Source organism: Lepidochelys kempii, chromosome 4 (genome assembly GCF_965140285.1).
Source record: "Lepidochelys kempii isolate rLepKem1 chromosome 4, rLepKem1.hap1, whole genome shotgun sequence".
NCBI lineage: Eukaryota > Metazoa > Chordata > Testudines > Cheloniidae > Lepidochelys > Lepidochelys kempii.
Genome location: NC_136383.1, coordinates 118,751,814 through 118,778,949, shown reverse-complemented (window position 1 = coordinate 118,778,949; position 27,136 = coordinate 118,751,814). Strand labels below are relative to the sequence as shown.

General features: G+C 42.7%; 1 protein-coding gene across 3 annotated transcripts in view; it reads left to right on the top strand.

Moving 5' to 3' along the window:
- Window positions 1–20,038, top strand: part of AFAP1 (actin filament associated protein 1) — a 168,142-nt gene extending 148,104 nt beyond the window's left edge. For 2 of the 3 annotated variants that reach the window (XM_073342598.2, XM_073342599.2), the window contains 7 exons: window positions 2,896–3,013; window positions 4,640–4,897; window positions 8,542–8,656; window positions 11,221–11,385; window positions 11,934–12,124; window positions 12,923–13,084; window positions 16,492–20,038. In XM_073342598.2, the coding sequence (XP_073198699.1) occupies window positions 2,896–3,013; window positions 4,640–4,897; window positions 8,542–8,656; window positions 11,221–11,385; window positions 11,934–12,124; window positions 12,923–13,084; window positions 16,492–16,518 (1,036 nt within the window). In that variant the 3' untranslated portion in view covers window positions 16,519–20,038. The remainder of the gene's footprint in view (window positions 1–2,895; window positions 3,014–4,639; window positions 4,898–8,541; window positions 8,657–11,220; window positions 11,386–11,933; window positions 12,125–12,922; window positions 13,085–16,491) is intronic. The other variant, XM_073342601.2, reaches the window with a different exon arrangement.
- The last annotated feature ends 7,098 nt before the right edge of the window (window positions 20,039–27,136 follow it).

The window sequence follows — 27,136 nt, the reverse complement described above, 5'->3', positions numbered from 1 at the left end:
TAGTGGGGGAGGTTTAGGTTGGATATTAGGAAAAACTTTTTCACTAGGAGGGTGGTGAAACACTGGAATGCGTTCCCTAGGGAGGTGGTGGAATCTCCTTCCTTAGACATTTTTAAGGTCAGGCTTGATAAAGCTCTGGTTGGGATGATTTAGTTGGGGATTGGTCCTGCTTTGAGCAGGAGGTTGGACTAGATGACCTCCTGAGGTCCCTTCCAACCCTGATATTGTATGATTCTGTGATTCTAAGCCCTGCACTGACTGTAATAGGCCTTTGCCTGTTAGTGACCTGCATGGCAGCTGTCTGAAGTGCCGGTGGGAATCCCAGGTTAAAGAAAAGTGTCGCATGTGTAAGAACTTTTGTCCCAGGACACAAAAAGAGCACGGCAATCATTTGAGGGCCCTCCTCCTGGAGGCCACTCTTCGCTCAGCCTCGGAGCCAGCCCAGCTGCATGCAGTGCCCAGCATTTTGGCCTCGGTGCATAGAGCACCCCCGGCACTGGACTCTACACGGCACTCATCCCCTTTGTTGGTGCCCAAGAAGATGTCTAAGAAGCAGGACCCAGTACCAAGCAAGACAGACCAAGGGGCATTGGGTAAAGGACCCTGTTCGGGCCGTCTGCCCATGCTGGAGCCACAAGGGGGCACATCCCCAAGGGGACCTCCTACCCCCCCTAAGGGATCTGACTCCAGGGAGCAGTAGGGGACGCAGCCTGATGGCAGAGTCAATGCCTTCCCAGCTCCCGGTGCCCAGAGAGTAAAGGACTCTCCCACCATAGCCAGCACCGCATGCGGTGAGGGAGCCGGCAGAGGCTCCCTATGAGGGCAAGCCAGCCATGAAAGCCTGCCAGAAAGCAAGTGAGTGCCACTGATCTCCGGAGCTGGGCAGAGCCCTTTTTCGCCATGCTCCTGGTTTCCATATCTGCCCAGGTCACCAGTTTGCTGCCACAGATCGCCGGCACCATGCTCCCAGTCTACGCCTTCACGTCGAGACTCGCCCAGGGGGAAGTGCCAGTCGCCGTATAGTTGGCACTGGTCATCTTCGCGCTGACCCTCTCCACACCGATGATCACAGTCCCCAACATGGTGCCGCTCCCACTACTCCCTGCACCGGTGTGAATACTCAAGGCACTGGTCACCCATGGCGATAGTTAGCTGCCAGACTCAGGCCCTGGTCACTGGAGGAGGATTCCTTGAGCGCGGAGAGGGAGTTCAACCCCTCGCTGAGACAGCACCATTGCGACTGGGCTCCTGAGGTTGCATCACCTCAGCTCTGCTGCTCTGTTCACTGGCCCTGCTGCCAGGACAATGGCCCTATTGGGATGCCTGGGGTGTGCCAGTTATGCCGATGCCCCTGTCTCACCAATCGTCAGTCACCACATTGGACAAGCTCCAAATGGCACCAGGCTTAGTGCATGAAGCGCTAGTATACGCTGAGGTGGAGAGACAGGTGCCCACCCTGAGAGCCCCCCGCTTCCCCTGAGGGGGATGATGCCCCAGGCTCCCCGCTCCCCAGCGGTTCAGTCGTCATCCTCCTCTCCAGATGAGGCTGTGGTGGGATCCTCCTGTGCTAACCCACCGGATGACTTTAAGGAACACCAAGCCCTGCTCCGAAGGGTGGCCACTATCTTAGGCCTAGAGGCAGAAGAGATGGCGGACCAATCAGACACTAACTCTAGTTTCCAATACCTCGGACCTGGGCTGGGGAGCTCAGTATACAAGGCTGCTGGTCAGAGGTCAACCAGTCCATCCTAGAGTACCCTTATGCATCTCAAGCTCCAAGACTTGTCCCTTTCATCAGTTAAGGTCTCTGACAACTGTGCACATGGGCATGCACACACCTAGAATGGAATGGACATGAGGAACACATCTCAAAGAACAAAGTTATGAAAGGTAGGTAACTTTTTTTATTGCTACTTGGGGCCCAAATCTGCAAGTTGCTTCACATGGATAGACCTTCGTTGTCACAAGGAGCGTCACTGAAGTCAGTAGTGGTCTGCATAGATAAAGGATCCCACAAGAGCTGGATCAAAACTGTTCCTTTTTAAAAAATTAAAAACATTCAAAACTATAAGAAAAAGTTTCCATTTCAGAGTTTTCACACCCCTGTGTGAGAGGCAGCTGGAGTGCACGCTCATCCAGGCAAGGAGTCCAGAGAACATGACAACATGCCATAATCAGTCCCCAGTCAAAAGTTACACAGCAGCAAACCAAAAATAAAAATATTTTTTAAAAAATGCACAGAACATTTCAAAAGATTCTAAGAAAAGTTTTCATATAACTGAAAAAAGTGATTGGAACCTAAAAGTTTTCATGAAAATTTTGGTTTTCAAATATATGCTTCCTTTGCCAGAAAAAAAATCATTTGAAAAATTTTGATCAGCTCACAGTTCCACACTCACAGCATTTGCAGGATTTGGACCTTGGTTTGCTCCAGTTCCTAAAATGATTGTAGTAAAGTCTTGGCTCATTCTCCCCCTCCCCCTCTCTCCTTCCCCCATGTGCACGCACACCTTCTTCATTCTGTCCTATATAGACACAGGAGAAAAATTTGTATTGTGGTCTGGCAAACTGGTTTATATCAGCAGATTAACATGTAACATGATAGGATGGAAACAGCTGTTTCCATCCTGGCTTTCACACAATCCTACACTTTCTCTTATGATTATGGTACAGAACCATATGTTGCGATATTAGATATTAGCAGCCGGATATGAGTAAAATACAGAGCTTTATTTTTCTTTCACGGAGGTTGCAGAAGGAGGAAAACTATCTATAGCTTTAATACAAAGAGAAAAGCTCTGTGCTTCCAGAAAGGACAGATAATCAAATGTGGGTGTAGCACCATTGAATCATCTTGAAGACTAAGGATCAAGTGGTGTTTTTTGTTTTACATAGTTTTATGAACAGACGTGTTATATCTACTAATCCATATCGGGGAAGCACTACCAATGGCTACGCATGTCCCAGTGGAATGGCACTTCATTATGATGATGTTCCCTGCATAAATGGATCGGTAAGAATTTAATCTTTACAGCGCAAATGGCTTATATGTGTTGAACACAGGGACACCTGAAAACTGTATTACCTCATTGAGTGCCATTGGGCAGATTCCAGATGAACTCAAGTTTTCTACTCTTCATAATCAGGAACCACAAAACCTCTCTCCCATTTGGAGACTTTTGGGGGAGTGGGACATATTGTTTAAATTAAATTGTTCATGAGCAGGCATATATTTACACAAACAGCTGCCTGTTGATCAATTTGTGCCAAATCCATTAATAAAATCCTTGAATTTTTTAAAAGAAACATTCATTAGACCAAGGCAAAATTCAGGGCTTGATTGTGCCAGGCCCTGTGCTGTGTGTTGTAAGTTGTGAAGAAAGGGCAACAAGCCGTCAGACCTCACTCTGTGCTCCCTTGCAGGAATATGGCACTATCCAGGGAACAGCTGACAGTAGGGCTATCCATCTCCAAGGCGAGGCTTCCACTGACAGTTGTGCTATTCATCCCAAGGAGAGCAGGCGGAGGGCAAGGCCGTGGTCCCACCTCACCCTCTGAATTGTCCTGCAGAGCTGGTCCTGTGTAGGAGAGAGGGGGAAAGTGCATATTTGCACACAGTGGCATATGCTCTCTAGACCCTTGTTTGGGGGTGCTGCAGCTTAGCATAGTTCCTCATTTGGGCTCTATCTTAAAGGCAGATTTGAGACCTGAGTCTGAACTGAGAGAAATGTACAGAAATTCAAGACATAAGATGTCACAAACAAGACATAAGATGTCACAAGATGACATGTCAGAGGAGTAGTAGGGAAAAATCTCTAAGGAGTAGGACACACCGAAGCGTTTGGTGAGTGGGATGCATATGTGCTTGGGACTGTATCTGAAGAGGGCACTCATGCAGACAGGGTGGATTAAGGAAGGATCTTGGGCATTCAGACCCACAACTTCTTTTAAGATTAAATGAGTGAATCACTCGGTGAGTGTTACTGAGTTTTCCATTCTTATGGAAAGAGGAAATGGCCTGGAGCTATTGGGGATATGTATTTAGCTAAGTAATACTTTTCCAACAAAAAAAATACAAGCAGCTAGGGCACAAGCAGCCGGTAGTTCCTGAAAAGACACATGGCCTCAAGAAAAACCTTACAGCTTCTGATAGTTGCCAGGTCTGAAAATCTGTATTACCAAGCCAGGTTTAGCAAAATATGTCCTAGAGATTTTCCTGAAGACTCATCTACGTTGCCCATGAGTACCCCACTATTGTCCTATCTTATACAAGGAAGTAATTATCAACATCTGCACTGTAGTGCTTTCTTTCTCAGAATTACTAACTGGAAAGTAATAATAATAATCAAATAATAGTATAAGGGGTAACATCACAGTCCCCTTTTCTCTGCTTAACAGAAAACACAAGAAAATTCAGGTTATGAAATAGGTAACATGATCCTCCCTTTTCCCCAGTCATCCGAACACGCCATAGCAACCCATGTCTTTCTAGACCAGTTTGGCTCAAATGTCAGGAAAAATCAAAATCTTGCTAAACTCAGAGGGTGTTAATGATTCTAAATAACCTGCTTATGTTTTAATTTTGGATAGGTTCTGCATGATGTTTTGTTTACTAACAGCAAAAGTGTGTGTATTGCAGTGGGAATTGGAAGATGGCTTTCCTACTTCTCGTAGCAGAAATATGGGAGAAGAAGTGCTTTATGATAACGCAGGCCTGTACGATAACTTGCCGTCTCCGAAAATCTTTGCACGCTATCCACCTGCTGAGAGAAAAGCCAATAGGTTATCTACTGACAAACTCTCCTCTAACCATTACAAAAACCCTGTCTCATGCAATCTGTCCTCTGCTCAGTCTGTCACTAACACCTCTGCTGTGGGGCGGGGATCTGGCTCTCAGGTACTACAATGTTTAATACTGTAACAAAGCCTTTTAGCACAATTCTGTTTGTATCTGGGGCTATTTTCACTGGCCTGGTTTTAACACTAGAATGCTTGCAACTTAAATGGGCCCACTACAAGTAAGAGTTTCACCTAAATAGTAAATTCTGAAGTAGAGGTGCTGTCTTCCTGTTTGTCCATAAAATGTCTGCTTAGCTTGTTCTTGGTGCTGTAGCTGGATCAATAGGCATAACTTTCCAAAATTTAGCCGTATAACGGCAGGCCTTCTTCTGGCTTTAAGTTGGCTTCAGCATATTTCCTACTGGGGGTTTCAGCACAGCTTGCCACTGTAACAAAAAATATTACATATAAATATTTAAGGGGCTATAACGTGCAATAGTTGTATGTGCAAATTTCTGTGCACCATCCTTTGAAGCGTTGGCCCCTTAAATGATTTGTTTTTATTAGATAAAATACTTGGCATTTTAGTTTTAACTGTGGTACTAGTTTACTGAAACATACAATGTAACTATATTTAACTAACTGCCCTGTTGCTTTCTTCCATGGAGAAATCGAAGATTCCCTGCTTACAGTCATAAGCTATATTACAATATCTGAAGCCATTGTGAAGAACAATGGCATGCAATTCTCAATCCGGTTATTAGCCTAATTTAAAGAGAATAGTAAAATGAATGTAGTCTTTTACTTGTTTGATGCATCTGAAATAATATGTATTACTTACCTGACCATTAGTATGGTCTAATTATGCATACGAAACTATGAATCTAATGTTAGAACCAGAGATGGGCCTGAGCAGCAAAGTTCAGGGTTATTGGTTTAGGCCCATCTTTTCCTGGACTAAAATAGAGTGCAGTAGTAGGTTACTCTCTGCACCACCAGTTCAGACTTTTTTATTGGTATATTTCAAAAGCATCTAGAAACAAATAAACAGAATATGTATTGTAAGGAACATACGTGTAGATACAGGTCTGTGAACAAATGGACCTTTGTACAAGAATCACATGAGGTGACTTTTAGATTTACAAGACTTAATAGAGAACCTTTATTCATTGTATTGCAAAGGGGAAAGTGTTTGAAATAACATAAGCATCACTGTATGCTTCAACCAAAACCATTTTTTTCTCTTTTTAATTTTAAAAAATTATTCTTGACTTTTAGATCCAAGCCTCCTACATTGATGCTGTTTGTATGTGCAGGGAGTCCAATCCTCTACCTTTTATAGAGCAGCTGAATCCTTCATTTAATAAGTAGTAAAAAAATTCACCCCTTTGTAGAGGGTCAGTACAAAAGCTATGCACCATTTAGGTCACACTTAAGCCTTCAAAATAGGGCTCAAAAGATAGTTTAAGTGGCACTTGTCTAGATCTTTTGTCAGCCTTTTGTATAAGGGTGAATTTTACTCTTAGGTTAACAAATCCCTATTCAGTCATTTTAGGAATACTGGGGCCTAGTCTACAAGAGAAAGGGTTTACCAGTACAGCTATAATGGCAAACACTCCTACTGTAGACTCAGCTTATGCTGGCAAAAGTGTGTTGTTGCAAAATAAGCTACACTGGAAAAAGGACTTTTTTGCCTTTATAATATAATTTTATAATTTTTTGCCTTTTGCTTTTACTGATGTAGAAAGATTACAAATGAAAGCATGTTCCTAACCGACATTGCCATGCCATCAAAAATTTCTAGTGTAGACCTCATCTGGCTGACCAGTTAAAAGAAAATTATAGAGATAATGTTTTTAGTACCATGACCCTGTTTTAGCCAGTCAGTTTGCATGTCTAGTGAAGAAGCTGCTATTTTGATTGAGTGTCTTGTAATAAATTATTCTGCAATACTGCTCTGAAGAATTAGATAATGTTTCAAGAGCTGGATAAAATGATGGAAGCAGTATAATTTTTTTAAATGGAAAAAACAAGTGAGAAAGAAAAGGATAATTCTGACCCCTGTATTCAGTCATGCACACCTCCAACAGGAAACCCACATGCGATCCTGGCAGCTAGCCAGTATTGCAGACTGCTCTCCAGTAATTAAGTGCCAGATTCTGCCACCCTTACTCCCCTCTAGTATAGTATATTATGCTGGGGTTGGCCTTGTTGAATTCAGTGGGGCTTCTTGGTTGGTTAAGGAGCTACTCAGCCTGAGTGAGGGTGACAGAAAAGAACTATAAATAACTTGCCTGTTGGATTCTATTTGCAACCTGTTGCTCAGGATGCAACAAAGGAGTAGCAATAAATATGAAATTACGATCTTGACCACATAAGGAAATATTCCATAGTATGGCATGAAGAAAATGTTCTGTGAATAGACAGGGACTATGTCTTTGCATACCATTCAGAGAAATTATCTGGCACAGCTCACAACTGTACTGTTTCTATATCCTACTATAAATGTCCAGTAGTTGCTGTTAAAAGCCCGCATTTATCAACAGTTACAAAGTGTGAATGGGGCTCTGATTATGTTCCTTTGTACCCAGGGTGCACAAGTTAATTTCATCCCTATCACTACATCTTGCAGGGGGTTCAGTTTCAATCTTTTCTTTCGGATAGGATCAGTGCCACAGTTATCCATAGCTTTGTCATCGCCCGGATAGAATGCAGCAATGTATTCTACTTTGGGCTCCCCTTCAGCACTACATAGAAGGTTCAGTTAATCCAGAATATAGCAACCCCCATTGAAACTGGGCAGGCCACTGCGACCTCCTAATACTGTGCTCTGCATTGGCTCCAGTTCCTCTTTTGGGTACAGTCCAAGATGCTGATTATCATCTCAAAAGCCCTAACTGCCCTATGACCTAGCTATCCTATTGCACTTTGCAGAACTTGTCATTGGCCAGAATGCTCTTGTTGTCTGTCCATGTGGTTTCATTCCTAGAGACTGGCAGCAGAGTGTTCTCCGGGGCTCTGAAATGTTCTTATATTGTCTAGTAGTTTGCTAGAGCTTGTGTCTAGCCACTGTAAGGATGTGATACGAAAACCACCCTAATTTTGCTTTTTTCAGTGAGTTTGTTTTGTTGGAGGTACCCTAGGAGAGAATCAGTTGATTAACTCCTTATGGATAAAGTTGTGTGGTTTTAATTATTTAATTTGGAAATGGCATCCATGTACTATAGCAATGCAATTCTGAGGAAATGCACCTAATAAGGACCTGTAATATATAAGCAACAGTTTAAAATTGTACCTCACTGTGAGTGGGCAAGGCTGATGGTTCTACAGCTTCTTGTGATGGGTATGAAAGTAATGTGCATCCCTACTATGTTTTTTAAAGGGCTTTGCAATAGAAAATTGTTACAAAGTACCACTTAGCTGCATTAGAGCATCACTCTTCAAATGTGCCAGTTTTGATTAAAAAAAATTGAACAAATTAGCAACAGTGATGCTGTCACAGATGGAACAGGAAGAGAGAGAGAGAATCTCACAATTCCCAGTGATTGCCAGCCTCTGATCTTACTGAATAAGCAATTCTCAATGATACAGTCTCTAGAGAATGCACTGTTTCCAACAGAATCAATTAAGCATATGAACAGCCTGCTAGAAGGCAGACTGTTTTAAACAATTCTTTCAAGCTTTGCTCGTGGTGAAAGTGTTACTATGGCACCAGCTGTACAATAATAGTTACCATTGCATAAATATTTTGTTTTCAAACAGTTTAAGGGCAAAAAAAGCCCTGCAACTGCAAATGGGATCATGGGAAAAGGGAGAATTTTAAACAACCAACAGAAGAAATCTGAATCAGCATCAAGTGTGAAACGCACAGCATCGAGTAAGTGCATCTCTTAATGATCTTGCTTTGTAACTTTGGGCATCTGGAAACATGACGTGTCTTTCCCGCTAGCAAGCAAGGTAAAGACCAGACTGGTGGTGCTAGCAGGTAGATTCTTTTAATAACCATCACTATGGAAAGACAGACTGAAGACTTGATTCTGAACTGCCTTACATCAGAGTAACTATATTGAAGTCCATGTAAAACTGGTGTGAAATCAGAATCAGTCCCTGTATCTCTGGTTATCATTTTATTAACATATGGAATCATTAGGTAAACATCAGCTGTGTGCTTGGAGCTGTATAAATCCATAAGTGCATATGATCTCTCCCTTGAGGATTTTATAATAATCTAAAACAGGAAACAACAAAAAATAACTGGTTCAAACACACAATTCATTAGCTGCTGGTATGAATTTTTGAGATTGTGGCAAAAATGTTGAAGCAGTAGGCCTCTCCTTTCAAAACCTATCTTACTCGTGATTTCTTTAATAAAAGGTCCAGGAGGCAGCCTTGGGTGGGTTTGGGGATACTGGCTCCAGGTCCAGGGTGAGAAACAGTTCCTGGCTGTCGGGAAAACCGGTTTCTCCACTTGCTTGCTGTGAGCTATCTGCAACCTCATCATCATCATCTTCCTCGTCCCCAAAACCTCCTTCCATGTTGCCTCCATCTCTATTGAAGGAGTCAAACAACGTGGCTGAACCCCCTAAAATGGCATGCAGCTCATCATAGAAGCGGCATGTTTTGGGCTCTGACCCGGAGCAGCCATTCGCCTCTCTGGTTTTCTGGTAGGCTTGCCTCAGCTCCTTAAGTTCCACGCGGCACTGCTTCTAGTCCCAGTTATGGCCTCTGTCCTTCATGCCCTGGGAGAGTTTGACAAATGTTTTGGCATTTTGAAAACTGGAACGGAGTTCTGATAGCATGGATTCCTCTCCCCATACAGCGATCAGATCCCATACCTCCTGTTCGGTCCATGCTGGAGCTCTTTTGCGATTCTGGGACTCCATCATAGTCACCTCTGCTGATGTGCTCTGCATGGTCAACTCTGCTGATGAGCCCTGCATGGTCACCTGCAGCTTGCCACGCTGGCCAAACAGGAAATTGAAATTCAAAAGTTCGCGGGCCTTTTCCTGTCTACCTGGCCAGTGCATCTGAGTTGAGTGTGCTGTCCAGAGCGGTCACAATGGAGCACTCTGGGATAGCTCCTGGAGGCCAATACCATCTAATTGTGTCCACAGTACCCCAAATTCGATCCAGCAAGGCCGATTTCAGCGCTAATCCCCTTGTCGGGGGTGGAGTAAGGAAATCGATTGTAAGAGTCCTTTAAGTCGAAAAAAAGGGCTTCGTCGTGTGGACGGGTGCAGGGTTAAATTGATTTAACGCTGCTAAATTCGACCTCAACTCCTAGTGTAGACCAGAGCTCAGACTGCTGAATTTCAGGCTTGTTTTTCATTTAGTAACCTCAGTAAGTACTAGCACCCTCTTCTCTTACCTCAAGATTTTTACTTGGAAGGTTCTGTTATTACATTTCTCATGCCAGGGTCTTCTGGAAGAGTCTTCTGGAAAAGTTCTAGGGGCCCAACCTCGTTGCAGTACTACTATAATATAAATGTTTAATAATGATGATAATATAGATGAAACTAATGACATTTTATACAAATGTAATAGTGTCTTATGGAAATTAATCTATACTAGTATGGGATTTAATAATCTAAATATTTAATTCTAGATTTGGAAGGTTATAAAATGCTTTGACATTTGGTGGAGTCCAATAGGTTTGAAATCTAGGGAAAAAATCTTCTGCGGTTCAGCCCCCATTCTGCAGGAAATGGGGGTGTAAACATCTCTGACTTAAAGATGCCAGAGGAGTCTAGGCCAATAAGTTTCCTAGGCAGAGGAAAAGAGAGTGAGACATCTGCCATTTTGTCAGAGTCTATCCTCACTGGGAGAGAAGAGGCACATGTCTGGGGACCTCAACCTTTTGCATGGGGTAGAAATGGAGGCGGAGCGAAGCTGGAAAACTGGGAGTTTTCCAGCTTCATTATTCAGTTAAGTCTCAGGTCAGAGATTCAGTCTGGGTATGCAGAGGAAAAGTTTTGCATGCTTCTGAACTTGTTTTGTCTGCACTCTCAGGCAGGAATTCTTAGAACAGGTGTCTTGCAAGGTGTCAGGTATTTTCCATTTCTTCCAGACAGTTCTTGAAAACAAGACTTTCTCACATTATTTCAGCTTTTGTGCTTCAAATCTCAGCAGGGATCAAGGAGTGTGGGAAAAGCCAGTGAAAACAGAAAAGAAAAAACCTTAACCCAACTTTCTCAGACATTGCAGAAGGTTTTGGTGCGGTTGGATTTGATGGATAGATGAAGGGTTCTTTCACTGCTTATTTTATCCAAAAAGATCGGAGAAGGGCCCAGGTCACAAAGTTGAGAGCATAAAGTTTCAGGGGTATTTGTATTTTGTTTGTCCCATCTCAAATTCTGATTAGTGATGTTCCTAGATTCTAAGCCATTCAGAGAAGGAGTTAGCTGAATAAAATCATCATTACTCTTTAATCTTTCTGTATAGATGCTGATCAGTATAAATATGGTAAGAACCGCGTTGAGGCAGATGCGAAGAGGTTACAAACCAAAGAGGAGGAGTTATTAAGGAGAAAAGAAGCTCTGAGGAACAGGTTGGCTCAGCTCCGAAAAGAAAGGAAAGACCTGCGAGCTGCCATTGAAGTCAATGCTGGTATGAGGTGTTTTATTGTGTTAGAGCCTGGCACTCCAAGAATTCTAGCTAACCAAATGGAATTCTTTCCTGGGGCCTGGAATGTATTTTTCAAAAATCCAAACTGCTTGCTACAGGTGTAACATGAGGTTCAGTTTTTGTGTTAAAATATGTAAAATTAGACTATAATTGCTATACAAATATATTTGTGCAATTAGCGCATTTAACTCAAAAAGACGCTATCACAATTATCAGCAACTCACAGAGAAGTAAGGAAGGTCACCATTTTTTAAAAATCACTGGCTACTTCCATTTTTGTGGTACAGAGACTAACTGAAAAATAACATGGCTAGAAAGTGAACAATTGCCCCAGATGAAGCACTGAGCATTGTCTGAAGTGCGAAACATTTTACTTGAATGAGGCTGAAACCTTACAGTGTGTGTAGCTGTTTGGGTAGCCAAGTATTTTAAAGCATTTGTTCCCTACTTGTAAATAAGTGAACCCCGTTTAGCACTGAGTCCATCAACTGTAGCCTGTTGTTGGCATAGCACCCATCTCTGGATTTCAGGCAGGAAGACTCAAGTTATTCTTGAAGATAAGTTAAGGAAGCTTGAAGAAGAATGTAAGCTGAAGGAGACAGAGCGTGTAAATCTGGAGTTGGAACTGACTGAAGTGAAAGAGAGCCTGAAGAAAGCCTTGGCTGGCGGCATCACACTGGGATTGGCAATCGAGCCCAAATCAGGAACCTCAAGCCCACAGGTATGTCCACAGCTGAATGATTTCAGAAAAGCTCCCAACTGTGTGGGACTTGATCCTGTGAGATGGGAGTACTGAGCATTTACTACATCCAGGAAAGGGAATAGGAGCTGAGAGTGTTCAGCATCTTGCCGGATCAGGCATATGATCTATAAAGGCCATGAAAATAAAGCAGCCAAGCTCTATTTTGAATTATTTCCATTGCTCTCCTGCACCTGGTGTCCTGTTCAACAATGAAATTGAGTTGATAGTATGGAATTATAGGGAACATGTGTTACCATTTGTATTGTGGAAGTGCCTAGAGGCCACAGCCACATTGTGCTAGGAGCTGTACAAACATATAATAAGATGCAGTCCCTTCCCCAAAGAGCTTAACCTCTCTAGACCTTTAATATCACAAGGGTCAATGTGGACAAAATTACTGTGTTGGTTCAATGGTCAGTTATTGTGTTGGTTCACTGTGGTGGCCCACCTAGTCGCTGTTGTTTAGTCATTTAGAGGGAACTGAAGCAGCCATCACAGAGTATATAACTATTTACTTTCTTTTGTTTTGCTTATTCAGGAAATCACGTTTGCTGTCCTAATCAGTGTAGTTCATGTTTGAAAGGATTGTCTGTCAATGTACTTTTCATAACTTTAAAACAATACTTGTAGTTTTCTGCAGTTCTAAATTTAAATAAATAATATTTACGTGAATATCTGGAGAAAAATTTACCCAATTGAAGATTTTTATTTTTATGAATATTTTGGAGGAAACGTTGCCCAGTCTCAGATTTTCATTCTGTCTGCTCTGTCTGTCAGTCTCCGATTTTCAAGCACCGAACTCTGGAAAACTCTCCTATCTCCAGTTGTGATACGAGTGATACTGAATGTTCAATACCAGTGAACAGTGCAGCAGTGCTGAAGAAACCTCCTTCATCAAGTACTTCACCGTGTCGAGGCCATGTCCTTCGAAAAGCAAAGGTGAGAACATCTATTGTTTGACTTTCTTCTTCTGCCCCTGTCCCTCATGACATGTTTCTCATCTCTCCTTTATTCATGGTGAGGGAAAGATGGGTTCCTGCTGCTTGAATGTCTAAGGGTGAAATTTCACAGCAGTATAGAGGGCTGGCCCAAGGTCTGCATTCACATTAAGTGGTGCATGGTTTCATGCTGGTCCTCTGAACAGGGATTAATTTCACTCTGATGGAGTAAATTTGGGGAACCAGATGACAGAAGAACAGAAATACTGCATTAAGACGATAGATTTGACTCCGTATCTGTCTCTGTTCTTTTATGGAGTTCACTGTAAACGGCCTGTGATACAGACTGGTCCTTTAGTCCTTTCACCATTACGCTAATGGGTTTAGTCAATAAGTATTTAGTGTCGTTGTGAAACCCAATGCTTTAGTAATCAAAGGAATATCAGATCTAATCATTGCCAGCTGATGCAAGAGCTAAATAGTTCTAGGCTGTAGTAATTGAAAATACACTGTGCAAGCAACCACTCTTGCTGTACAATTAAAGTAGAAATCCATTGAATTTAATTTGTTCTGACTAGTGCCTGGATGAAACTTTGCATTCCTACCCCATTGATATAGTCTTTAATATACGTGCTACTTGTGCTTTATGTTAAATGGGATTTTCATGACAGTTCTCTGGGCCTGGCTGAACTGGCTAGTTAAGGTATGTTACTGAACAACTCATATAGCAAATAAAAAGGGATGTTACTGCTGGCATGGGTCTGAGATCTTTGTGTTGTTTTGGTCTGTTCATTGCTAACTATAGTTATAAACCAGAATCCTTCACATCTGTTCTTCATACTGCACTCCATTCTTTTGTCTAAAACAACCATACGTGTTGTATTTTAGGAAGCATTTTAACATTTCATTGAGGCTAAGATATATATTTTTTCATCCATTATAGATATTTGCAGTGTTTGAAAGCAGAATTTACAAACAAATGCATTTTAGCAAAGGATTAGTGAGGGAGCACCATCTAGTAGTTATGACATGCAACTGAGAGTCCTCTCCTGCTCTGCCACAAACTTGTCATGTGACATAAGGCAAGTCACTAACCCTATCTGTGCCTCAGTTTCCCCATTTCAGAAAAGTAAAGTTCTTGGGATGAAAGAGACTATATATTGGCAATTTAATTATTCACTTACTAATGTATTTTACAACCTACAAGAGTTGCTCAAAATGCAGCAAAATCTGCTCTGTTAGTTGTGAATGGAAGATTTAAAGAACACTACTGGTTAGTCAGAGTCTCTTCTGGAAGAATCTTGGGTGTAGGATTAGACTATTTAAAAGAATACGAAGCTACTTTTCTATCAGTGGGAAATAATTCCACATACTGAATTCAGATTTAACAGCTGTTGTCACCTTTTCATAAAACCTCATACTCCAAATATTAACAGTGAAATTTAGCTGAATTAGATAATACAACCCAAACTGTACTGAACTCATTCAAAACTAGATACAGCCAAATTCCACCATCAGCTATGCATCTGCATCTCACATTAATTCCAATGGGAGCTGAATGCACAAATATGAGGGTGGAATTTGGCACTTAATGTTTTGGCCTTGTGTAGTTATGAGTAAGCCTAGGGAGCCATTTGGCCCTTAATGATTTGACTAATCAGTGGGAGTTGTTTGTGAGCATCCGGAGAGTGGAATTGGTTCAGCATATGTAACCTCCCTCATAGTGTGTGGGAGGTGAGGCCAATTTCATGTCTGTGCTAACACTAAAGTCCCTAGTAATGGATACATTTCACAATAGGTAGGATGTGTTTGCGTAAGCCCTGAAAATTTTGGATACTTATCTGATCCTCTTTATCTTTTTATTTCTACCCCTTGTCTGTCTCTTACTCTCTTTCCCCAGCTCTGTCCATTCTGTATCAGACCCCTGGTGCGCTGACTCTCTCTGCTGTGAGCCCCTTTATCTGTTACTTCCCTCATTTGAGCGTTATATGGCACTGCGTAACTTCAGGGCTGCACACACTCTGCTGGAGTAGCTGCTCTCCGCAAATCTCCCAGGCTTTGGGGCCTGTCTGGTTAGAGACTACTCTAGCATACATTGTGCACCTCTGAAAGGGGAAGCAGGAGGAATTAGAACAGAGCAGCCCGTCTAGCAGAGGGACTCTCAAACCTCCGGCTTCCTAATAGAAATATCTTTGACAATACAGGAGCCTGAGAGGGTGTTCCTGAGAGTAACGGAGTCGGGGAGAAGTTTATGCTTAACGAACCAACTCAAATCTAAAAGTTCAGACTCTGGGGCCTGTTCTGTTCATGCATCCCTAAGGGACACCAGCTATGGGTCACCACGGGTGCACTGCCATGACTGTAACATCAAAAAGGATCATGCAGTTGGAGTGATGCACCTATTTATCTTAACAAGATAAATTATTGCTATTAAGCAGCAGCAAGATAAAGATTATGGAATGAGCAACAAATTCAGGAATCCAGCATCAAGCCCAATTAGCATTAGAAAAACTTTCTAACATAAGGATAATTTAGTTAAGTATCAAGGGAGGTTGTGGAATCCCCATTGTTAAGGTTTTAAAGAACCTGTTAAACAAACATCTGTCAGGGATGGTCTTGGTTTACTTAGGCCTGCTTCAGCACAGGGGCCTGCATTAGATGACCTTTTGAGGTCCCTTCCAGCCCTACATTTCTATTATCCTATCTCTGCAATGGGAATGGGGGAAGAAGGACCTCGCTCCCTTCTCCTCCCCCCCACCCCCAGTTCTGAATCAGATGTGTAATTGCTCCACAGATAATACTTCAGACCAAAGACTGTGGCTGCATGTTCTGCCCAATGTCCTGTGCCCTTGTGTGCAGTTGTTCCGGGAACTTTGCAGATCTGGGTCATGCACTTAACTTCAGTACCCAGAAAGATAACAGAGCAAATAATTAAACAATCAGTTTGCAAACACCTACAAGATGATATGGGATAAGTAACAGCATGGATTTATCAGTAACGAAGCGTGTTACGCCAGAAACCTAATAGCTTTCTTTGACAGGGTAACAAGCCTTGTGGATAGGGAGGAAGTGGTAGATATAATATATCTTGACTTCAATAAGACTTTTGATACTGTCTCAACATCTCAACATGACCTTCTCAGAAACAAACTAGGGAAATACAACCTAAATGGAGCTACTATAAGGTGGGTGCATAACTGGTTGGAAAACCATTCCCAGAGTGTAATCATCAGTGGTTCACAGTCAAGCTGGAAGGGCATATTGAGAGGGGTCCCACAGGGATCAGTTCTGGGTCAGGTTCTGTTCAATATCTTTATCTGTGATTTAGATAATAGCATACAGAGTACACTTATGTATAGACACTTAGATTTCTATAATATTTCCTCGTCTTTTATTTTTCCCTTCTAGGAATGGGAGCTGAAAAATGGAACATAAGCATTAGAAATTTGTTTCCTTTGCTTAAAGGCCTTGCTTCATATGGACCAAGACATAGGCTGCGAAAGACGCATCTGTAAAATGGTGTCAAGTGACAAGGTTTTATAATTATGTTCAGTTAACAGTAGCTTGGCCCTCATTTGACTGTACTCTTTCTACTGTATTATTGTGTAACTGAGTGTGCCCCTTTTTATTATCTGTAACTCTTTATTTCCAACTTTATTTGTAAAAATCTTAGTAAAAAGGAGCATATAGTTGCAACTGAAAGTTTACATTGCTGAAAGAGGTTAAAACAACAATGTAAATGCCATTGCATCAAAAGTCCTGAATGGAAATCAAGACTGGTGCACGCTTTGAGACCCAGATAAAATCATATACATTTAGATATGTTTTACTATTAAGGCTAATTTTTACTTTCAGAATTCCACCACCTGAGAGAGGACTTTTCACAAGCTTGCTCGTTAGGATTCATTCAGCTGTTACCTGTTCACTTGGCAGGAGATCGAAGAAATGTTTCCACAGGAACGACATGACTTGTTTGAGCTGGGAAGTCAGGAACTCTTCCCCACCACTCTTTTCTCAATGGTTATGAGACGACCATGGAATGACAACTTGGCTGTGAATCATTTTTTGATACATTTTAGACAGATGCTTTTGTCATCAGGGCACAAAAAGCTGCCATGCATTTTAATAAAAAGAAAAGGAGTACTTGTGGCACCTTAGAGACTAACAAATTGGTTAGTCTCTAAGGTGCCACAAATACTCCTTTTCTTTTTGCGAATACAGACTAACACGGCTGCTACTCTGAAACATGCATTTTAATATGTTCTTTTTAGTGTTGCTGTTGTTCCTAAGCACCTGTCATCTTCAAACAGTTTCTCTCATATAGTCTAAAAATTATTTGGGCATGATTTAAAAAAGGCAACAAAGTCCTTTTTATATGTTGCTTCCTTTCTGCACCTCCCAAAAAAATCCCACTGACAGCCTCTAAAATTAATTTTTAAATAACAGCAACTTTAAAAGGCTCGTGCAGTTTTGTTTTGCTTGTTTTAACATTGTTAAAGTCAGGTTTTATAACTCTATTGTATTTGCTTTCTGCAGTCCTTTCAGAACTTGGATAATATTTTTGAGGAAATACGATTTTCCAATCTCCTTTATACACGATGATGAAATAAGAAGTGACAAGACCATTTGTGAGAGAGGACTCATTTTCTGTTTGCCAAGAAACAGGGTTTTCCTTTTAGTCTGTGAATAATTAGAAGTCTGTTTTCCTTTTGTTATCTATGTGTCTCTGCTGAAAAGTCAGATGCCTTATTTCCAACCCCAACTGTTCAAAATTCATGAGTCAAATTACTGAGAGCAGCTTAAAAATCATGAAACTTTTGTTTTTTAAAAAAGTTATTTCTATTTGTCTTCTGTTTTTTGAGCCTTTATAATGCACTCAGGTCACGTTTTCAAGATTATCTCTACAATCAGGAGGGCTTGAAACTAAAGTTGAAATTTTGACATAATCACTTGTCTGCAAGTGCTGGGGCTTTAAATAAAGCATCAAATATCACCAGTCTCTTGATAAAAACACAAGAGTTGGCAACATTGCAGATACAGACATCAAGGGAAAAACAGATCACTTGATGTCCCAGTCCTGCAGTTCTATCATTGGTAATAATTTACTTAGCTTTATAAATGTACACTGGTATGTAAAACTCAGAGTAAGGTGCAAAAGGACATCCATGGACGTTACACACACATGCAAACTGCAGGCTTACAACCATAGGCTAAAATGTTCAGCACCCAGCAGCCCCAAAATCTGGCCCCAGTTGTGGGCCCTGAGCACTTTTGAAAGAGTGGGTCATAATGGCCCACTACTCAGGGTCTGATTCTGTTACACATTAAAGTCAAAGACAAGGCTCCCTCAGTGGTGCAGGATCAGGACCAAAATGGCAGTAGGCCTTGTTGCCTTTTTTAGGGTCCACAATAATGCAAATACAGTGGGGAAATACATGTCAGCATTGTCTCTTTTTCAAAGCTGGCTATTGTATTGTATTTTAGATTGACCTTAACATTTTCTAGGTGAAGGGCACAAGTTATGCTGCATGATATGGACTATAGTGCTATAAAGTATCCCAGAAATATCAGGAAAAAAGTTTGATGCAAAAGTAAGTTCATTTAGGCTTTTTACTTCAAAAGTTATTTATTTGTATATTTCACTAAATATTTAATTTATATCTGTACATATTTATGATGCAAATTAGGCCTCTAGTCAACATGTGTGATGCTGAAACAGTTGTCGTTAATAAGTGGTCCTATATCAATAACACTGAACAGCCAATAGCCTAACTAATTTGAGTCTGTTTTCCCCCAGATTGTCTCTGTAACTTTTTTCCCCACAGTGAGGAGTGACTTGTAGGGAGGGTGGGGTTAAATTTTTATCTCATGTCTGAGATGAGTGTGGAAATTCCTCTAAGCAAACAGATATTGCAGGCTGCTTCTAAGATGCACGACTCCATGTAATGATTCTTCCATTCTGCCACATACACCTTTAAGAATGGGACCCCAAATGCCTGTTCTAAATGATATATTATGTAACTAAATGTGCAAGTACATTGCTAATATTTTGCAATTAGCATACTAGCTAAGACTATTCTATATAATGGCCAAGGTATTATAATATAGAATATACTAAACTCCGGAAATAGCCTCTTTCCAGAACATATTCAGTGCTGTGAAATACTCATTTTTTGCGCGTTACTCTTACTGTACAAATTTTAATAAAAAGCAACAAAGTTTGTATTTTCGTAGTTTTGAAATTTCAAAATTACCAGGCAAACTCAGCAATAGGACAGTATGACATTTTAAAGAGAAAACTCTTCTATTTTAAATCATCGCATTTCTATGTCTTCTGAGATAATGTTACACATGTGCTTCCTAAACAAACTCCTATTACTGTATCAGGTGCTTTTTTAAATATCAGATCATAATTTTGGGAAGACCAAAGGTGTTTTTTATAGGATGATTTTGGTGTTTTGATTTTTCTAACAGAGAATACTTAATTTAGTTTCAGTTTTTCATTTTTAGACACGTTCAAATTAATTGGGTCTGGTTGTATGTTGTAAGATAATGTTCTCATATTAAGAATGTAATTATTTCCTTATTGTATTTTTAAAAAAAACAAAATCATATTTAAAAATCTCTGTGGGGAAAAAAGCATGCAAGAAACATGAAAAAAGCTTTTGTTTTATTTTTGTTATTGGATATGTTGGCAGTGCCCATTATAATTGTAAATATATTCTTTCTACTGTATTTCTCAATGTATTTAATTTTTAGAGACACATCCATGGGAAATCATGTTGAAAAAATCCAAAATGGACCCACCTGCAAGTGTGTGTCTTTAGCTTCATTTAATTTCTGTCTTTCTAGTTTGTTCTCCAGGAAGTCTTAGAGTGTGAAAAAGGACTGGCGCCTACTAGGTGTGACAGATTTATGTGCATTATTAATAAAAATTACCCTGTCAAAACAAGAAGTGTTTATATCACAGTTTCTTTGTAATTGTTAACATAATTAATGCATAATACCTCAGCAGCTCACTAGAAATCATCGAATCATAGTATCATAGAATATCAGGGTTGGAAGGGACCCCAGAAGGTCATCTAGTCCAACCCCCTGCTCAAAGCAGGACCAATTCCCAGTTAAATCATCCCAGCCAGGGCTTTGTCAAGCCTGACCTTAAAAACCTCTAAGGAAGGAGATTCTACCACCTCCCTAGGTAACTCATTCCAGTGTTTCACCACCCTCTTAGTGAAAAAGGTTTTCCTAATATCCAATCTAAACCTCCCCCACTGCAACTTGAGACCATTACTCCTCGTTCTGTCATCTGCTACCATTGAGAACAGTCTAGAGCCATCCTCTTTGGAACCCCCTTTCAGGTAGTTGAAAGCAGCTATCAAATCCCCCCTCATTCTTCTCTTCTGCAGGCTAAACAATCCCAGCTCCCTCAGCCTCTCCTCATAACTCATGTGTTCCAGTCCCCTAATCATTTTTGTTGCCCTTCGCTGGACTCTCTCCAATTTATCCACATCCTTCTTGAAGTGTGGGGCCCAAAACTGGACACAGTACTCCAGATGAGGCCTCACCAATGTCGAATAGAGGGGAACGATCACGTCCCTCGATCTGCTCGCTATGCCCCTACTTATACATCCCAAAATGCCATTGGCCTTCTTGGCAACAAGGGCACACTGCTGACTCATATCCAGCTTCTCGTCCACTGTCACCCCTAGGTCCTTTTCCGCAGAACTGCTGCCTAGCCATTCGGTCCCTAGTCTGTAGCTGTGCATTGGGTTCTTCCGTCTAAGTGCAGGACCCTGCACTTATCCTTATTGAACCTCATCAGATTCCTTTTGGCCCAATCTTCCAATTGGTCTAGGTCCTTCTGTATCCTATCCCTCCCCTCCAGCGTATCTACCACTCCTCCCAGTTTAGTATCATCCGCAAATTTGCTGAGAGTGCAATCCACACCATCCTCCAGATCATTTATGAAGATATTGAATAAAACCGGCCCCAGGACCGACCCTTGGGGCACTCCACTTGATACCGGCTGCCAACTAGACATGGAGCCATTGATCACTACCCGTTGAGCCCGACAATCTAGCCAGCTTTCTACCCACCTTATAGTGCATTCATCCAGCCCATACTTCCTTAACTTGGTGACAAGAATACTATGGGATACTCTGACACCATGGAGAGGAGCATGGTATTAATACCTAAATAGATCAGATAGAAGAAAATCAAAATGTACCTGGCATGACTCATCTAAATGGGTTCTAAAGAGGCACAAGTTATTACAATTGTTCCAGATACTTGCAACTTTTTTTTTTTGAACTGCACTGTGATCCCTTTAGCTTCCCAAAAGCCAATTGTAAAGCTGGAGCTCTAAGGCTAAGTAATGCCACACAAGTGAAACAAAGTTCAGGACATTTAGCGTTTGTGGCAGGAGAAAACTGCAGCTGAGCAAAACCTAAAATCCTTTAAAAATTTGGCTCTTAGGAACTCAAATCCCATTGAAATATAGTGGAATTTGGGCATCTCATTCCCTTATAAACTGGGATTATCAAAGGAATCTTAAGTGCCGATATGCATATTTCAGTGCTTAGGAATTTGAAACAGGCTGACAATGTCGCCTCACTGGCAATAGTATCGGGACAAAATATACTTTCTTTTATTAAGTCAGCTTCTCCATCAAATGCAACTGTTACCTATTTTAAAAATAGCTAAAGCAGTTTTCTTCTTAGCAGCTACAAAAGCATTTTCCCTTTAAAATAGCCTCATACTGTCGTCCATCAGCATTCTGTCACTTTTTAAAAACTCTGCATCTGTCACTACATGAAAACAATGAACCATTTTAAGGTCTTTCCTATATTAGAGTATATTAGATAATCAGATTAATTTACTTGCATCAAGGAAATAAGTTTTTCCAATTACTTTTTGCTTCATCCCTTATAGTTATCACTACATGTTCCTGACAAGATTTTAAAAGGGAAAAAGCTGCTGTTCCTTGGTTCATCATTCATTTTTAAATGGGTTGGTAATTGCTGCCAATGCATTATTTCTTGGGGGTTTTGCCTTTATTAACCTTTTTTTTTTTTAGTCCAAACTGTTCCTCCTGGTACTTTATCTCAGGCCAGCTTGCATGTGATGTGGTAAGGGTGAGAATGTCTTTTAAACAGAAATTTAAAATGTAGTGAGCAGCTTGTTTCTCACACACACACACACACCCTGCCCTCTTTGCCTTTTTAAAAAAACCACTGGGGTCAGAGTAAACACATTCATCAGAGTAGTGAGTTTCATAAGAAAATGATGCAGATTTCCAGATGTAATTTTAAAAAAAAAAAAGAAGAAGCTTACTGGAAAATGGGGGAAAACATTTATATATCTATGACCCAGAAATTGCATGACAGGAATTTAATCAAGTTTATGATGGGATTGAAAAATGGCTACTCTTGGAGATTTGCAAAGTAATTTGTTGGTTATTGTTTTTAAAGCAGACAGCAAATAAAACACCAGGGTAGTGTGTGAGCATTATTTTACTTCCTGTTCTTGGAAATGAGGGGCTTGAGAAACCCAGCCCTTTGCATTCAAGTTTAGCATGTTGCATTGGGATGTCATATAACAGGGGTGGCCAAATTTACTGACCCTCTGAGTTTGAGAGCTGGGACTCAGGGCTTCAGCCCGAGTGGGAGGAGAGTCTCCAAGCTTCAGTCCCATGAGGTGTGCCTGCCCAGACTCAGGACTTCAGCCCCACAGGGAGTGGGAGTTCAGAGCTTCAGCCCTGTGGGAGGCACCTGCCCAGGCTCGAGGCTTCGGTTGAAGCCCTAAGACACTCGTCCCCACGGGCAGAAGCCAGAGGTAACACATGGGGCGGCATGTGATTTTTGCCAGGGATTGCTGGCCCTGTTCGGTCACATGGTTCCACTGGGCCCCTCCCTGCATGGCAGTTGCTGGAGCCGGCAAGCTGAGAGCTGCGCCTTGGGCAGAGGCAGCAGCAAACAGCTGGGAGCTGCAGGGACAGCCGCTGCCTCGCCCCATGGAGCTAAAGCAGTGGCCTCTCCCAGCTGTTTGCCAGGCGGAGCTAACACCTGGGAGCTACAGGGAGGGGCTGTTGATGATAAGAGGGGGAGCATGATTCAAGATGGTGGGGAGGCCCGAACCTTTAAATTGTGTCCCCCTCCCCACTCTCAGCAGGGACCAATCTTCTCTGGCAGAAGCCCCTAGCCCCACCACCCCGCCGCAGGCAGAAGCCCCAAGTCTGCCCCCCGCCCCCAATAGGCAGAGAATGGGGGGTGGAGGGGGCATGGAGGACTCTGCGAGCTGCAGTTTGGCCACCCTTGTACTATAACGTTTCATTGCTCCATGGACAGCAATAGAAGACACACCACTGGGAGAAAGGGGAGAAGGAGGTTCAATACGTTTTATTTCTACTTATACATTCCCTCATTAACCATTTTTAATGCTTAGCCTCCTGCACAGCTAGAGAACTGCTCTTGGGACGTAAAACACAGTAACCTGAGATTAGAAGAGACTCCTTTTTTTTAATGAGGGGCTCTGCTATTGCTATGGAAGTACTTTTTATTTTACCTCTAAATCCCAGCTGCCCATCGGAGGAAAACTTGCTCGCTCTCTCTGTGCATGGTCAGCATGATGTTTTCATTGATGCCTGAATCCAGCCTTGCTTATAGCAAGCACATGAGGTGTCATTGCATGGGCTGACAAATCTTGGCCAATAGATGTCTTAAAACCGACCTGTCTTTCTGTAATTACTGTTGCAAGACTGCCATGTATGGCTTTAAAGAAAAGTTCTCGGCACATATTTATGAAGCTTTTTCTTCCAGTTGTCCAACTTTTGTACACAACTCTTCCATAAAGAAACAAACAACACGGGCTCCCATGAAAGCCTTGTTTTAGGTCAGAAACGACTGTGGTTTATCAGCTGGACTGACTCCACTATTGGTTTAGCTGCTGCTCACCTGTTACGGTGGGGCAAACAAAGTGGAAGGCTGGCTGCAGCGTGCGAGACTAGTAGGCACTCTACAGCCAGTTTTTCCCGTCCACATTGGTCACCAACAGCCCTATTTTTTGAGGTTTAAAAAAGAAGAAAAACTACGTCAGGTCAGGTGCCAGTGAACTGACCTTTCTTACCCTGCTCTTGCAGCATTCAGGACTTTGACTGAGCTGCCTGTCATTTTCCTGTGTGAGTTCATTTGAGAGCATAGTGATTGGTGTTACCCACATAGTTATTAGTGGGGCATTTAGTGCACTGGCTGAGCTACATCACATGATGTGAGCAGCATGAGTAGGGCCCATAGAGCTTGAAAGGAGTGTTGTAGCCATGGAGATGGTTTTGCCTCTGTTGTATCAGCAGGGTCTGGCGCTGCTTTGCACTGGTGTGTCCTGGTCTGTGGGGAGCTTGCTTATGATGAGTTTGGGTTGTTTGAAGGCTCGAACTGGGGGTTCAGGAAAGATTTCTTTCAGGATGCGGGTGGCATCAAGTATGGGGTGTAGTTGTTTGATGATTTCCCCCCCCCCCCCGCCACCCCAAATATGAGTAGTAGGTGACAACTAGGAGTGTGCAGTCAGAGGGGTTTTATTTCTGTGTTGCCGCAGAGTCTCCCAGGGTATTTGGGTGGCCCAGTCCATTATGGAATCTACTGCTCTGGTGAAGTGGCCTTGTTTGGTGAAGGCAGTTTGCATAGCCTTGACTTTTGCCTCAGTGCCTATTCTGTGGTATCTGAGTGCCTGACTGTATATAACAGATTTTTTTTTTGGTGGGTTGGGGTGATTGAAGGTGTATGGGTTTCTTGTATATGATTGTCTGTAGGGTTCCATTGTTGGCGTGTTCTGGAGAGAGTTTGATGGATGGGTGGCGGTTGTTAAAGTGGTGGTAATCTGAGGGCGTTTAAGCCATCTGGCCAGAGACTGAACGTATCATGGATGTAACTCAGGTATATCATTGGTTTTGTGGTATATTTGTCCAGAAGTACAGCTTCATGAAGAAGTTGGGAAGCCAGGCTCATACTCATGGCTGGTCCCATGCTTTGGACAAAGTGTTTGTTGTTGACTGTAAAATTGTTGAGGATGAAATCCATCAGTTTGGCAATGTGTTTGGGGTGAATAGCTGACGATTGTCCATTGTCTTGAATTGAGGCAGGCAGCTATCTCATCATTGTGGGGGATGTTGGTGTATAGGGAAGGGACAAGGGCATATAGGCAAGGATGGTGTTCTGAGAGAGGTTGTAAATGGAGGAAGTCAATTGTGTCCTAGAGAAAGCGAGCCCTTTGGTTTGAGGATGGTTTTTATCAGTCCCGATATGCATTCAGTAAGAGTGCCATGGCCAGATATCACGTGTCTGCCTGGGTTCCCTTCTTTCTTTATCTTGGGAAGCATGTAGACTGTTCCTGGGGTGGGTTTGTGGGGGGGATGAGTTTCTGGACTTTGTTTTGGAGGGGTTGAGGGAAGGCTTTTATGATATCCTTAAGTTCCTGGGTAAAATGTGGTGTGACTGGGGGTCTTCGCTGAGTTCCTTATAATAGGTGGTGTCAGAGTTGTCAGTCGGCTTCCTTAACACAGTCATCCCAGTTGAGGACCACAAGGGTGCCCCCTTTGCTGGTTTAGACTCACAAATCCTACACAATCACAATATGTGATGTACCTCATCCAGTACACTAAATGCCCCGCTGACAACTATGTGGATAAAACGAGACAATCATTACACTCTCTACTGAATTTACATAGGAAAATGAAAAGGAGTACTTGTGGCACCTTAGAGACTAACCAATTTATTTGAGCATAAGCTTTCGTGAGCTACAGCTCACTTCATCGGATGCTGTAGCTCACGAAAGCTTACGCTCAAATAAATTGGTTAGTCTCTAAGGTGCCACAAGTACTCCTGTTCTTTTTGTGAATACAGACTAACACGGCTGCTAGTCTGAAACTTGACATAGGAAAATGATAAAACATCAATCACCTGTGGGTGAACACTCTTCATGAAGTGATCTCTCTATCTATCAGTCCTCATCCTCAAAGGTAACCTGCAGAACACTTTCATAAGAGGAGCTTGGGAACTCAAATCCATAACTCTGCTAGACACTAAAATCATGTGTTGACCACAGAGACACTGTCTTTATGGCTTACTACAGCAATCTGTTACCCACTAACCACCTTTTTCTGTCCTATGACTGCAGGGGTGTTAACAGACCATTCTATTTCGAATAGGCCCTTACAACAGTGGGTCTCAAGAAGGCGGGCTGGTTTCAGGAGCATCACGGAGCCTGAGCCAATGGGCGGAGTTGGGAAATATGGGGGGCATTGCCCCCCTAAACTGCAGTGCCTTCAGCCGAGGGGGCCAGTCCTGTGGGCAGCTACACACACACACGTGCACACATACCCCACCTCATCTCCCCTGCCCCCGGTGAAGGCGGAGGCAGCAAGCCAGAGCTGGGCAGGGTAGGGTGGCTGCTGCCATGGAGTGGGCACCCGCAGTGTTCCCTGTCTCCTCATATGGTTGCTACTCAGGGCCCCGGGGCTGTTCTGCAGCTCTCAGTCCCCTTTGACTGCTCGCAAAACCAGTGAGAGCTGCCTGGGTGGGGGGACCCAGCGCTGGGTGGCAGTAACTGTAGGGGGCTCTCAGCACACAGCCCCGAAGTGATGGGGCAGCAGGGATGGGGAGGAGCTTGGGGTTCTGGCCAGCCTGGGGTTTTTCTAGCTGTGCTGGGGGCGGGTGGGGAAGGGGGCTCAGGGCTCCTGCCATGCAGGGCAGGGTCTTGTGTGGAAGAGGCAGGGCCAGCCTCCCCGAAGGGGTCGGAGGGAGGTTTTTCCACCCATGGGCACCATTGCCTTATAAGTAAGGCTGCAAGGCTTTCACAGAGGTCACAGTTTCCAGGACTTCTGCAGCTGCAGGGGCTGGTGCAGCTGACCCCAGGGCAACCTAAGCTGCTGGAAGGGCACTGGGGCCAGCCGCACCAGCTGCTCCTTCATCGGCCCAGGCAACTGGTCCCAAGTGCTGCCCTGGGGCAGCGCCCCAGGCCGCTCCTCCCCCCCACGCAGCAGTGACCCCCAGAGCACCCACCC